The following is a 14,730-nucleotide window of genomic DNA, read 5'->3' as shown; positions in this document are numbered from 1 at the left end:
TACACCTATAATAAATTTACCTAATTTTTTTTTTAATTATCAAAAACCTCAAACTGATACATTTGTGACAAATATACCATATGCTAGTTTTTCACTAAATTAGATTAATATCACGAAAAATCATAAAAATGATACACTTATGACAAACTGAAGATAAAACCCCAAAATAGTAGACCCATCAACTACCATATGCAATGCAACTCAGTAATTTGATAGTAAAATTTAAAAAAAGCTAACGGAGGCTAAATTTGTCACAGATGTACAAGTTTGAAATTTTTGAGGTAAATTTATTATAGATATATTAATTTAAGATTTTTTGTGGGATCAACCTTACTAAAAATTTACAAGAAAAAGGGTACATTTGAAAATTTTGGTTTTTGGAATGTACCATGATGATTTTATCTTTTCGACCGAGGGAAAAAGAAAATAAAAAATGAAAAAGATAAAAGCCCCAAGAAATTAGGGTTTGTTCTTCTGGATTTTCCCCCAAATAGTCATTGTCCTGCATTTCCTAGTAGATCCTAGTTCGACTCTTGTAATCTATGATAGGGACCAATTAATGGCATGTCGAGTTTTTCTTCTTACATTCTAATATTTGAATTTATTTAATCTTTGTACCATTGTCATTGAATGAATGAAATTTTTTTATTGTTCATGAAAAAAATTTAAATATAAATTATTATTGACAATAAAAAATATTTCCTATTGATTGATTATTTCAATTTTCAAGCAATCGTTTTTAAGGAAGAATAATTTTTAAATCATTTATTTTTTATGAAATAAATGCATCCATAACGATGATTGAATCTTCCTTTTGATCTTCTTTTGTTATGTTTCCTCCAACGTAATTTAAATTTCATGTAGGTAATATATTTAATGATGATTTTAAGGTAGGATCTCAAAGAAATTTTATGCTTCTTGACTAGTACGTCTATCTTGTGAATGAACGTTGATTGATTTGATATTATATGATACTGTCACTTTCTTCATTTTTCTTATATGTTTAGTTTTCTATCTTTTCAATTCTCATCCTACTTTCTTTTATTACCTTCTTATCCTTCTTCTTTTCTAATGTGACACTTGACAGGAGCCACATTGGCATAGCATATTTTTAAAAATTAATAACAAATTATATTAATATTTTCCGTTAACTAAATTGAATGGAGTTAATGATATGATTTGATTACACCGATTTGATAAATTTTTGGACTCAATAGTATTATTTGGAAAGTCGTATAACTCAATTGCATTTTTACGTTTTGCTCTTAATTTATCTTTAAAGCTAGATGATTATATCAAGTATTTGTATGATCTTAAGGTCGTGTAACTTAAAATGCAGTCATGAATTTTGACATTAATAATATAGAAGTGTGAAAATTCTATTTTAGCTAATTGATATACACCTTTGAAATTGTAATAATAATTATTGTACGCTGTGTCTGATAAATGAAAATGAAATTTTTATTTGAAAAGGAGACGCTTAATTTATTACTTATCTCATTTTTTACTAATCATATTATTGAAGTTGTTAAGATGGAATATCATTTTAAAAAAATTTACATTTTGTTTTGGTCTTAACAAAATATGGATGGCCATGAAATAACCCATTGAATAAGTTTCCCAACTCTAAATTTGACATGTATGCTCCCACGAAAAGGTAAATTTTGAGTTATTTTTTCATTGGTTGATAAAATAGTCCTAAAATATTTTGATCTACGTATATAAAACAATCTAAACTCCGTTTCAAAAAAAATAATGTAGATGAGTTAAGATTTATGAGGAGTGCTTTAACTGTTGAAAAATTAAAAACGATTTAGCAAACTACAATATCAATTTTTTAGTGTCACAAATAAATGATGATATTGTCGTTGTTAAAATATATTTATTTTTTGGTCTCGTGGCGACACACAGGACAATCCTAGTGATATTTATACGTGTGCATTTACGAGTGACAAATGTCTTTTTTCTTTCCAGAAACCCTAAGAAGGAAAAAAATAATATGATTTGTTTTCCAACTGTTTAAAAAGGCACACATGAATATGTGCGAAAAAGAGAAAAACTAATGAAGAAAAAAGGGTTATAGTTAGCCGCGACAGAAATTTGAGATTGGATTTACTATTATATCACACAGAGATTTTACATGCCTATTTAGCATTCTTTGTAAGTGAAATTTTACTGTCCCACGCCACTACTGTGATACACTATTTTCACGTAGAGTAATCTAACGTGATCTTAGTTTCCAAAGAGGCCAAAACAAATAACTGAAACACAATACCATTTCATCATTCTTTAGCTATTGAATCTCATAATCGATCAAAGCTTAAAAGCGCACACCGGTTATCTTCCAATTCAAAGAAGAAATGGCTACATCATGACTCCTCCGCCTGCCCCGTTGCATCCTCCTCCTTATTTCGCCATCACAGGTTATCTCCACTTTGCACCCTTGTCCACGATGTTGCCAGCATGCTCTGAAGTCATAGTCCTCCTCATCGTAGCGGGCTATGTCTATTGGTACCAGCGCCGCGATCGTGCGAATAGGGCTCGCTTGGATCATGACATCGAGTGCCAGCAACAACAGGTTGGAGTGGCAGCCTCGCCGCCTATGGTCGTGGTCATGCTGTCTAGTGGTGATGCGAGGAAGTTTAATATTGAAGAGTATGTGATTTGCCTTAGGAGTTTCGAGGAAGGAGAGGAGTGTTGTGTGCTCAAGACTTGTAACCATGGGTACCGTGAAAGTTGCATCATGGAATGGGCCTCCAGAGATCAGCATTGCCCGCTTTGTCGAGGCTCAATCCAAGCAGGGCGGGCAGCTCATGTTACACCGACTCTTGCCGATTCCTAGTTCGATTTTTCTAAATTTACGGTATGCTCCAATTAGACATATGTCGAGATTCTCCCATTAGACATATGTTGAGATTTTCTTTTTACGTTCAAGTATTGTATCAGAAAAGTTATACCATTCTTTGAGACATAATTGACACGTGTGCTCACACATAAAGGTAATTTATAGTTATATTTTCATTGGTTAATAGAATAGTAATCAAATATCTCAATAAACGTGTTTACAAAATTGTCTAAACCTTAGCTCGAAAAAAATATTTAGATAAATTGGGATTTTATAGAGAGTGCTACAAATATTGAAAACTTAAAAATCGAAAAATTGATGATGTGCTGATTATTATTCTAGTGATACTTATAAACTTGTGTGCATTAACTTGCAACTCGAGTCTTTTTTTTCTTTCCCAAAACCCTTGGAGGGAACAATTGTGGGATCCCAAAAAAATTCAAGACAAGCTCTAACGTGTATTAAAGCCCATAATTAGGTAATGAAATTACCTATGGTTTATGCTTTAGCCATTAGTTTTCTCTTAAGACTAAGTGATATGTGCTTGTGTTCATGAGCTTTTAAATTAATAATATAGGATAAATTAATAAGAATGATTTATTCTTGGCCATGTGAAATTTAAAATTTGAAATCTATAAAAGAAATAATTAAAAATGAATAATTGAAAGTGAAATTGTGGGTTTAATTAGGTTGGGCCTTAGGCCCAATGGCTTGAGCTCTTGGTGGGCCAAATGGCCGGCCCATTGAAGCCCAAGGGAGAGTGACCGTCGACCATGAGGGGGGAGAAGAGTGGCCAGCCCAATCCAAGGCCAAGACCATCTTGCATGAGCTTGGCCAAGTGGCAAAAAGAGGATTGCATGCATTGGCTTGTGGAGAGGCAAATAATCATTGCCAATGATGGAGTTTTGGGGGAATAAAAGGGAGAGGAAGAGAGAGAGTGGCCGGTTCAGAGCCACCGTCCAAGTGAGAAAGAAAGAGAGAGAGTGAGGCCGAGGAGGAGGAGGAGCTCGCCCGTTGCCGCCCGCACGCCGTCCGCCCGTCGCCGGTGTGCCGTCCCTTTTGCTGTCATTCGCTTGGTCCTAGAGGCAAGTTAGGATCCACTTTCTACTCTTGCATGTATGTCTTGCATGTGTGGTTGAAATCTAGGATGTTTAGAGGCAAGAAACCGAAGCTAATGTGGTTTGTTCTTGAAAATGCTTGCTGATCTCGTGTAAACCGCCTGACCCAGAAACTTGTGGAGGCTTGCATGCATGTTTCGAGTTCGATTTTGACTTTGATTCCTTCATGAAAGTTGTAGCCAACATCTTAAAATACAACATAATAAAATTTGGTACAAAATGGTGGATATTTAAGTGGTCAAACCCTCTTCCTACGAAGACCCTAGATCTGGAACTGCTTTGCTGACCTTTTGGTAGTTTGTGGGTTGCATGTTGATTTTTACCGAGAATCTCACTTAGACTTCTTCATGAAACTTGTCTAGAAACTCCTAAAGACTAACATAGTCAAATTTTAAGTAAAATTAGAAAGTTTAGCCTAGTGAATAGACTTACTCTTGAAGACGGTAAATCTGGAAACACGGTATGAGACACCCGAGACTTCATGGACCCATATGGTGACTATTCTTTGAAAATTTGGCTTAGATACATTAATGAAAGTTGTAGGGGACCTCTTGAAGTAAAACATATCCAAATTTCAGAGGAAAATCAGAAGAATAAGTGGGTGAAAACTAGATATTACGGAGATAACTACACTGGACGTTTAGGTGCTAGAATCAGAAGCTTCAGATGACTATAGAAAATTATCTAGAACGAATCTGGCCTAGATGTCTTCATAAAAAATCTACTTTAGTGTCTTAAATATAACCTGGTAAAATTTCATAATTTTTGGAGGTCATTCGGATATTTTAATCGAAATATTTCAAAAACTGTGCAATCTGACTTTGTCCGAATTTTAGCATGTTGCAATGTATGAACTATGTCTCTTTGTGTGAAGCTCTTTTGGGCATGTGTTCTTCATGAAATTGTTACCTCTATGTCTTACCTAGTACATGCTCTGATTTTGTGATTTTTGAGGGTCATATTAATATTTAATTTAAATATTTTCCAAAATTGTGCAAGCTGGAATTTAGTGAGTTTCAAAAAGGCATGTATTATGAACTATTCTAGGTTGTATGGATTTCATGGATCATATTGTCTCTAGAAATTGTATCTTGCTGCATGTATGATGATGATTGGAAATGCATATAAAAAATTAAAAGGATGAAAGTGATCTTGTTTGCCATTACATCATATGCCATGCTGAGTTGAGACATAAATGGGTGAACATAAATTACAATAAATGATGAAAACTGTTGGAGGCGGATGATAATGCCCTGGGAGTGTTAGGATGCCCGGGATGGGGGGTGCCGGATGCCTGGATTGTATTGAGATACATGGCCGGATGTCCTCGGGAGTTTCGAGATGCCTGGAATGGTTGGGTGCCGGAAGCCTCTGAGGTTTTTACCCGAGGGGATGTCTCGTGATGTCAGTTGGGATGCGAGATGCCCGAAATGTGAGGGTGCCGGATGCCCGGTGGTGTGTACCGGAGGTTTTTCTCGTGATGCCAGGTTGGGGTGCGAGTGATAAAGTATGGGATGCAATTATTGATCCCGGGAAAGAGTGATGTGGTGATCGAATTGAAAGTTAAAAGTGGAAATTGAATCATGCATATATGATATGATATGATGGTGATCACCTATGGCATGATGACATGCATATATGATATGATGATGATCACCTATGGCATAATGACTTGCATATATGATATGATGGTGATCACCTATGGCATGATGACATGCATATATGATATGATGATGATCACTTATGGCATGATGACACGCATATATGATATGATGATGATCACCTATGGCATGATAACTTGCATATATGATATGATGATGATCACTTATGGCATGATAACTTGCATATATGATATGATGATGATCACTTATGGCATGATGACACGCATATATGATATGATGATGATAACCTATGGCATGATGACACGTATATATGATATGATGATGATCACTTATGGTATGACAACATGCATATATGATATGATGATGAACACCTATGGCATGATGATATGTATGTGATATGATTGAGATGAGTATATGAAGATGTGTGCACATATAGTGTGTTTGTATATGCATGGCTACAAGGTAGGTTATGCTTGGAGGCATGAATGTCATGTACTATGTTATGATTGTATTATGTGATGCATTGAGTGGTTATTGGATCATTTACCTGCTGAGTGACTGTACTCACCCCTTCGGGGACCAACATTTCAGATTAGCAGGATGCCGCTCCCTGCTGTCATGCTGGACGTCTTTTACGGTCTTCCCTCGGATGTAGAGGTTGAGTGTGTGGAGATCGACTATCCCACCATTCCTGGACCAACATTTATTTGAGTTTGTGTGATAGTGATGTACAATGTAGGCCTGGCTGAGGGCCTTGTCATTCAGGAGTTCATGTCGGTTTACGTTCGACGAGATGGGGCAATGCGAGGGATGTTGCCGCCACCACCGCCTGATGCACCGGGATGGGTGTGAGGGCCCATGCGTGAGAAATAGGAGCTGCAACTTTTTGGGATGTTAGCCGACACTAGTTGATGGGAGATCTTGCACGATAGACATAGTGGGTCGAGTGTTTCTTTTTTGGGTTGTGGCCGAGTGTAGTTAAAAATCTTGGCCTTTCTTTTGATGTATCGACCCAAGAAAAATCCATCATGAAAATATGTAAATAAAAGTGTCTGGGCTCTATCTTTTCTTATGATGTTTAGTGGTGTGCAATTGTATCATGGTTGTTGGAGGGAGAGATGGCGAAATTAAATTTTGCTTCCGCTAATGAGTCGCGCTGGAACCGTTTTCAAAAAAAAAAATCTATGAACTATGACGCTTCTACTAGGAGATGTATCTAGTGTTCCATTAGGTGCTTGTGGCGACCTAAGGAGGTTCGGGGTGTCACAGCGGATACCAAGAATGGCCGTGACACCCCGAACCTCCTTAGGTCGCCTAGCACCTAATGGAACACTAGATAAATCTCCTAGTAGAAGCGTCGTAGTTCATAGATTTGTTTTTTTTTTTTTTAAACGGTCCCAGCGCGACTCATTAGTGGAAGCAAAATTTAATTTCGCCATCTCTCCCTCCAACAACCATGATACAATTGCACACCACTAAACATCATAAGAAAAGATAGAGCCTAGACACTTTTATTTACATATTTTCATGATGGATTTTTCTTGGGTCGGTACATCAAAAGAAAGGCCAAGATTTTTAACTACACTCGGCCACAACCCAAAAAAGAAACACTCGACCCACTATGTCTATCATGCAAGATCTCCCATGAACTAGTGTCGGCTAACATCCCAAAAAGTTGCAGCTCCTACTTCTCACGCATGGGCCCTCATACCCATCCCGGTGCATCAAGCGGTGGCGGCGGCAACATCCCTCACATTGCCCCATCTCGTCGAACGTGAACCGATATGAACTCCTGAATGATAGGGCCCTCAGCCAGGCCTACATTGTACATCACTATCGCACGGACTCGAATAAATGTCAGTCCAGGAATGGCGGGATAGTCGATCTCCACACACTCGACCTCTACATTCGAGGGAAGACCGTAAAAGACGCTCCACGTGACAGCAGGGAGCGGCATCCTGCTAATCTGAAATGTTGGTTCCCAAAGGGGTGAGTACAGCCACTTAGTAGGTAAATGATCCAATAACCACTCAATGCATCACACAATACAATCATAACATAGTACATGCTATTCATGCCTCCAAGCATAACCTACCTTGCAGCCATGCATATACAAACACACTATATGTGCACACATCTTCATATACTCATCTTAATCATATCACATACATATCATCATACCATAGGTGTTCATCATCATATCGTATATGCATGTCATCATACCATAAGTGATCATCATCATATCGTATATGCATGTCATCATGCCATAGGTGATCATTATCATATCATATATGTAAGCCATCATGCCATAGGTGATCATCATCATATCATATATGCATGTCATCATGCCATAGGTGATCATCATCATATCATATATGCATGTCATCATGCCATAGGTGATCATCATCATATCATATATGCATGTCATCATGCCATAGGTGATCATCATCATATCATATATGCAAGTCATCATGCCATAGGTGATCATCATCATATCATATATGCATGTCATCATGCCATAGGTGATCATCATCATATCATATCATATATGCATGATATATGCATGATTCAATTTCCACTTTTAACTTTCAATTCGATCACCACATCACTCTTTCCCGGAATCAATAATTGCATCCCATACTTTATCACTCGCACCCCAACCTAGCATCACGAGAAAAACCTCCGGTACACACCACCGGGCATCTGGCACCCTCACATTCCGGGCATCTCGCATCCCAACTGGCATCATGAGGCATCCCCTCGGGCAAAAACCTCCGAGGCTTTCGGCACCCAACCATTCCGGGTATCTTGAAACTCCTGAGGACATCCGGCCATGTATCTCAATACAATCCGGGCATCCGGCACCCCCCATCCCGGGCATCCTAACACTCCCAGGGCATTATCATCCGCCTCCAACAGTTTTCATCATTTATCATAATTTATGTTCACCCATTTATGTCTCAACTTAGCATGGCATATGATGTAATGGCAAACAAGATCACTTTCATCCTTTTAATTTTTTATATGCATTTCCAATCATCATCATACATGCAGCAAGATACAATTTCTAGAGACAATATGATCCATGAAATCCATACAACCTAGAATAGTTCATAATACATGCCTTTTTGAAACTCACTAAATTCCAGATTGCACAATTTTGGAAAACATTTAAATTAAATATTAATATGACCCTAAAAAAATCACAAAATCAGAGCATGTACTAGGTAAGACATAGAGGTAACAATTTCATGAAGAACACATGCCCAAAAGAGCTTCACACAAAGAGACATAGTTCATACATTGCAACATGCAAAAATTCGGACAAAGTCAGATTGCACAGTTTTTGAAATATTTCGATTAAAATATCCGAATGACCTCCAAAAATTATGAAATTTTACCAGGTTATATTCAAGACACTAAAGTAGATTTTTCATGAAGACATCTAGGCCAGATTCGTTCTAGATAATTTTATATAGTCATCCGAAGTTTCTGATTCTAGCACCTAAACGTCCAGTGTAGTTATCTCCGAAATATCGAGTTTCCACCCACTTATTCTTCTGCATTTCCTCTAAAATTTGGATATGTTTTACTTAAAGAGGTCCCCTATAACTTTCATTAAGGGATATAAGCCAAATTTCCAAATAATAGTCACCATATGGGTCCATGAAGTCTCGGGTGTCCCGTACCGTGTTTCCAGATTTACCGTCTTCAAGAGTAAGTCTATTCACTAGGCTAAAATTGCTCATTTTACTTAAAATTTGATTATGTTAGTATTTAGGATGTTCTATACAAGTTTCATGAAGAAGTCTAAGTGAGATTCTCGGTAAAAATCAACATGCAACCCACAAACTACCAAAAGGTCAGCAAAGCAGTTCCAGATCTAGGGTCTTCGTAGGAAGAGGGTTTGACCACTTAAATCTCCATCATTTTGTACCAAATTTTAGTATGTTGTATTTTAAGATGTTGGCTACAACTTTAATGAAGGAATCAAAGTCAAAATCGAACTCGAAACATGCATGCAAGCCTCCACAAGTTTCTGGGTCAGGCGGTTTACACGAGATCAGCAAGCATTTTCAAGAGCAAACCACATTAGCTTCGGTTTCTTGCCTCTAAACATCCTAGATTTCAACCACACATGCAAGACATACATGCAAGAGTAGAAAGTGGATCCTAACTTGCCTCTAGGACCAAGCGAATGACAGCAAAAGGGACGGCACACCGGAGACGGACGGTCGGCGTGCGGGCGGCGATGGGCGAGCTCCTCCTCCTCCTCTTCCTCGGCCTCACTCTCTCTCTCTCTTTCTTTCTCACTTGGACGGTGGCTCTGAACCGGCCACTCTCTCTTCCTCTCCCTTTTATTCCCCCAAAACTCCATCATTGGCAATGATTATTTGCCTCTCCACAAGCCAATGCATGCAATCCTCTTTTTTGCCACTTGGCCAAGCTCATGCAAGATGGGCTTGGGCTTGGATTGGGCTGGCCACTCTTCTCCCCCCTCATGGTCAACGGTCACTCTCCCTTGGGCTTCAATGGGCCGGCCATTCGGCCCTTCAAGAGCTCAAGCCATTGGGCCTAAGGCCCAACCTAATTAAACCCACAATTTCACTTTCAATTATTCATCTTTAATTATTTCTTTTATAGATTTCAAATTTTAAATTTCACATGGCCAATAATAAATCATTCTTATTAATTTATCCTATATTACTAATTTAAAAATTCATGAACACAAGCACATATCACTTAGTCTTAAGAAAAAACTAATGGTTAAAGCATAAATCATAGGTAATTTCATTACCTAATTATGGGCTTTAATACACCTTAGAGCTTGTCTTGAATTTTTTTTTTTGGATACCCCAATTCTCCCATCCTTAGAGAATTTCGTCCTCAAAATTAGCATAAAATTCGTGTTCCCAACTACTTAAAAAAGGCTCATTATCGATATGCGACTGATAAAGGAAAACAAGCTGTGATTTGACATGTATGTCGTTGGGAACGAAGGGTGAAGAAGCTTCAATGCAAATGCAATATCTACGCTGCAACAAAAAAAAAAATGCAGTATCTACGAAAAGGCTTGTGAATTTAATTACTCAATGAAATTACGGTTGTCTCTATTGCTTAAGAATATTTATAGGGCCATCATTCATATAATTTGTGGGTAATATTGGATTTTTCAGGATAGGGATGGAGATTGAAATGATATTAACGGATTTATCATGTAAAATGTAAAGAGAGAGATTTTACATGCCTATTTTGGCATTTGTTGCGAGGGGAATGTTGCCGTCCAAACGCTAGTAATTTAGATCTTAGTTTCCCGAAAAGACTAAAACAAGTGGGGGAAACCCAACATTGTCCCACCTTTCATTAGCTGTCGAATCTCTTGTTGAGCCATGGCTTAAAAGTGCACCCCAATCTGTCTTCCAATTCGAAGAAGAGATGGGCACATCATGCCCCCCTCTCCCTATCCCACGGTTGCTCCGGCGCCTCGGCCTCGGCCTCCCCACCGTGCCGTGGTCGGTCTCCGCTTCACACCCTTCACCTTGTATGCGTTGTCGCTAGCATGTGCAGACGCCGTGCTCCTCCTCATCATGGTGGGCTATGCCTATTGCTTTCGCTGGCACAATCGGGCTCACTTTGATCCTGATATCGACATGCCACGGCAACAGGTTGAAACGGCAGCCCTGTCGGGGATGGTGTCATGAAGTATTGTGGCAATGCGAGGCAGTTCAGCAACGACGAATGCGTGATTTGCCTGGCAATTTTCGAGGAAGGAGAGGAGTGCCGGGTGATCAAGACATGTGACCATGTTTACAGAAAAAAGGGGCACATTCGGAAGTTTTGGTTTTTGGAATGTTCCATGATGCTTTCAGCTTTTTGGTCCGAAGGGAAAAAAGAAAATAAAAAAGATAAAGGAGCCTCGAAAAATTAGGGTTTGCTCTCCCGGATTTTCCCCCAAATAGGCGTCGTCGTCCCTCGCGCTTGCGGCCCTGTGCATTTCCCCGCTGCTCCGCTCCGCCCTTCGACGCCTCGCGTGCTCCGCCTCCCATCTCCCATCTCCCATCTCCCATCTCCATCTCTGCAGCCATGGGCAAGGGTCCCGGTCTCTACTCCGACATCGGCAAGAAAGCCAGAGGTGCGTTGTGTCCCCCGGGAGGGTTTTTTTTTTTTCCCGTCCCTCGTCCTTCGATGCGAATCGGTGCGCCGGCGCGCTCGATTTTTTTTCTCGCTTTTCATGTGCTCGCCGTTTCGCAGATCTTCTCTACAAGGACTACCAGAGCGACCACAAGTTCACCATCACCACGTTCTCGCCGACCGGAGTGGTGGGTCTTCGCGCGCTTCTCGCCCCGGCGTCGCCTGCCGCGGGTGGCGTTTGCGTTTTTCTTCCTCCGAGAGTGCAATTTATCGTTTAGGTTTGGGCGAGGTTGTTGGGGTCTTGCTCGTTTACTCGGCATTGATGTTTGGCTGCCCGCGGTCGATTGAAGAAGCGTTTGGATGGGGGCATGCATTTTAGTTGCGTGGACTTAGAGTTGTTTGATTGAATGCTGCCGTTTCTTGGGTGGTGCGGCGAAGAAGATTTGCTTGGTGATTAGTGTCGGGCGATTGGTTCCGGGGGCTACCTTTCATTTGTTTCCATTCTTCGTCTGTGATGTCAAAATCCGATCTTTGGGGAATCTTGATTTAACTTGTGGAGAAGTTACTATTCATGTGTCATTTGCTCTTGTTTGGTCGTTATTGCCTTGCTCTGCTTGATTTGGCTAATTGCGCTCGGAATAAACTAGTGTTAGTTTGTGCTTCCCATCGAGAAGAACGTTAAAAGATGACTTCGATTTCACTTGGTTTAGTCGAATTTGGTTATGCATTTTTCCTTTTTTGGACGACGGTTGATTCATCTTCTTTATAATGTCGCGGTGCTCGTGCTGACACATGGTTTTGCTGCATTCTTTGAGAATGGTTCGCTTTCTGCTGCAGACTCTAACGTCAACAGGAACCAAGAAAGGGGAGCTGTTTCTGGCTGATGTTAATACCCAGCTGAAGAACAAGAATATTACCACTGACATCAAAGTTGACACAAGTTCCAATGTAAGGTTTTCTTTTATCTCCACTTGTGTGAATGAGTGATTGAATGATGGGAGACTGAGATTTTTTTGTTTCTGGTCTCTTGAATAAGCCTTGCCCACGTCAAAAATGGACTGTTGCAGGATGTTACACTTGTGTTGGCTTTGATCATTAGTACCATCGTATCTTGAGTTTCACGTTTCAGCTGGACATTGCATTTTTTAACCAATATGGGCAGTGGCATCTGTTTATGGTGATTGAACCTGGTGGTCCCTGTTGAGTGGGAGTTTATGCATTATTATTTCCTGATATATAGAGTATGACCTCAGGGAATTTTCCTCTTAGATATTTGCATTATGCACAGAGCAGAGTAGCTCCCTAAAGCCATAGTTGAATCCGGCATTCACTGTTCTCCTCTCTCTCTCAAGCATGCATGCACGCAAGCACACGCACACATAATTGAGTACTGCATGGGAGGTTTCATCTCAATCTTAAGAAGCTTAATGGATGCCCCTTGAAAATTCATTTTTGTTATATTCTTTATTCTCTGTATTGTTACTATGATAACACAAATCATAAGTTGGATCAAATGGCAATTATATTCTTAACTAAGTATTTTGAAGTGTGTAGCTCTCATCACCAAATGAACATGCAAATGGGTAATTCATGCTGTACTTGCTTGTTTTGCTGAACATTCTATTGTTACTGCCAGCTCTTCACAACCATAACTGTTGATGAGCCTGCTCCTGGTCTGAAGTCTATCTTTAGCTTCAAAGTTCCTGATCAAAGGTCTGGCAAGGTAAGCTTATCTTTCCATTGCTTAGTGTTGAGTATCTTTATGTGTTGCTTCTCTGCATGTTCACCTAATGATGTTTACCTTTCTCCGTGTCCCAGATTGAGCTCCAGTATTTGCATGAGCACGCTGGGATCAGCTCTAGCATTGGTCTGACAGCAAACCCCATTGTCACCTTCTCTGGAGTTATTGGAACTAGTGCTCTGGCACTTGGTACTGATGTGTCTTTTGACACCAAGTGTGGCGACTTTGCCAAGTGCAATGCTGGTCTGAGCTTCTCCAATGCAGACTTGATTGCTTCACTGACTGTGTAAGTAGCTCTTGATTATCAGTTCTAAGCGTACTTAAATGTGGTAGAAGCAACTTCTTAAGACTTGTCAGCATGAAATGCTTCTTTTTATAGTTATTTCTTTTCTCACCGTTGTGAATGATACAGGAATGACAAGGGCGATACACTGGCTGCGTCGTACTACCACCTGGTGAATGGTTTGACCAACACTGCTGTAGGTGCTGAGTTCACCCATCGCTTCTCAACCAATGAAAATACCATCACTGTCGGTACCCAGCATGCATTGGATCCTTTGACGTCTGTCAAGGCAAGAGTGACCAATGCTGGCAAGGTAAGTGCTCTTATCCAGCATGAGTGGCGACCGAGATCCCTCTTCACCATTTCAGGGGAAGTTGACAGCAAGTCCATAGATAAGAGTGCTAAGGTTGGACTTGCTTTGGCTCTCAAGCCATGAGGCAAACCATCCAACTTGTGTGAGTGCCCTTGTACAAGACGAAGGGAAGCGGTAAATTCTGTTCAGACCGACATTCGGGTGTCTGTCCTTTATGATTCGTCTCTTTGAACAAGAATGCTGTTGAACGTTACTCTTTCCATTGTTTAGATGGTTTCGAGTTGTGACAATAAGATCTGTAAAACGCTGTCAGTGTCCCCTCTGAGGTTTCATTGAGTTTTGACTCAATCCGCGTCTTTGTTTTTTTGCAATCCAAAGAAAAAACCATTTGAAGAGGCCACGGCCCTAGCCCTAGAATTCTGCGTGATTTGTTTTATCTAGCGCTTCCTCTTTACGTGCGTTTGGGCCTTGCCCTGTGCATGGGATTCAACACTTAACCCTGTTTGTGTATACTCAATGAATGCTGAATGCTGATCTCTAAGCAACAGCATATCGAGATCCTTGATTGCTTTACTCGGATTTGATGTTTTTCCTGATTACTTGCTTTACAATATCCTTAGAGCAAAGAATTGAGGTGTGTGATCTACCTAATCAGCTTAGGGATGATTCCAGCACC

The 14,730-nt window shown here is 39.9% G+C and overlaps 2 protein-coding genes across 2 annotated transcripts; both read left to right on the top strand.

Annotated features, from left to right (window-relative positions):
- Positions 1-2,371: 2,371 nt before the first annotated feature.
- Positions 2,372-2,842, top strand: LOC104420691 (RING-H2 finger protein ATL79-like). Its single transcript, XM_018862462.1, has one exon. It carries the CDS (start codon positions 2,372-2,374, stop codon positions 2,840-2,842), a length of 471 nt encoding a protein of 156 aa, XP_018718007.1.
- An 8,651-nt stretch (positions 2,843-11,493) lies between these two features.
- Positions 11,494-14,471, top strand: LOC104419416 (mitochondrial outer membrane protein porin of 34 kDa). The gene is made up of 6 exons (XM_010031073.3): positions 11,494-11,718; positions 11,838-11,905; positions 12,555-12,665; positions 13,354-13,440; positions 13,536-13,744; positions 13,871-14,471. Exons 1-6 carry the CDS (start codon positions 11,670-11,672, stop codon positions 14,175-14,177), a joined length of 831 nt encoding a protein of 276 aa, XP_010029375.2. The 5' UTR covers positions 11,494-11,669; the 3' UTR covers positions 14,178-14,471.
- Positions 14,472-14,730: the final 259 nt, after the last annotated feature.

Source organism: Eucalyptus grandis, chromosome 9, assembly GCF_016545825.1.
Source record: "Eucalyptus grandis isolate ANBG69807.140 chromosome 9, ASM1654582v1, whole genome shotgun sequence".
Classification (NCBI taxonomy): domain Eukaryota; kingdom Viridiplantae; phylum Streptophyta; class Magnoliopsida; order Myrtales; family Myrtaceae; genus Eucalyptus; species Eucalyptus grandis.
The sequence above is the reverse complement of the archived record's forward strand: the minus strand, read 5'-3'. Positions and strand labels throughout refer to the sequence as shown.

Bases quoted from the DNA above. Each gene is read 5' to 3' on its own strand.
- LOC104420691 (XM_018862462.1), top strand. From the start codon at position 2,372: ATGACTCCTCCGCCTGCCCCGTTGCATCCTCCTCCTTATTTCGCCATC.
- LOC104419416 (XM_010031073.3), top strand. From the start codon at position 11,670: ATGGGCAAGGGTCCCGGTCTCTACTCCGACATCGGCAAGAAAGCCAGA. The intron at 11,906-12,554 runs GTGGGTCTTCGC...TTTCTGCTGCAG, and splicing joins CGTTCTCGCCGACCGGAGTG to ACTCTAACGTCAACAGGAAC. The intron at 12,666-13,353 runs GTAAGGTTTTCT...TGTTACTGCCAG, and splicing joins AAGTTGACACAAGTTCCAAT to CTCTTCACAACCATAACTGT.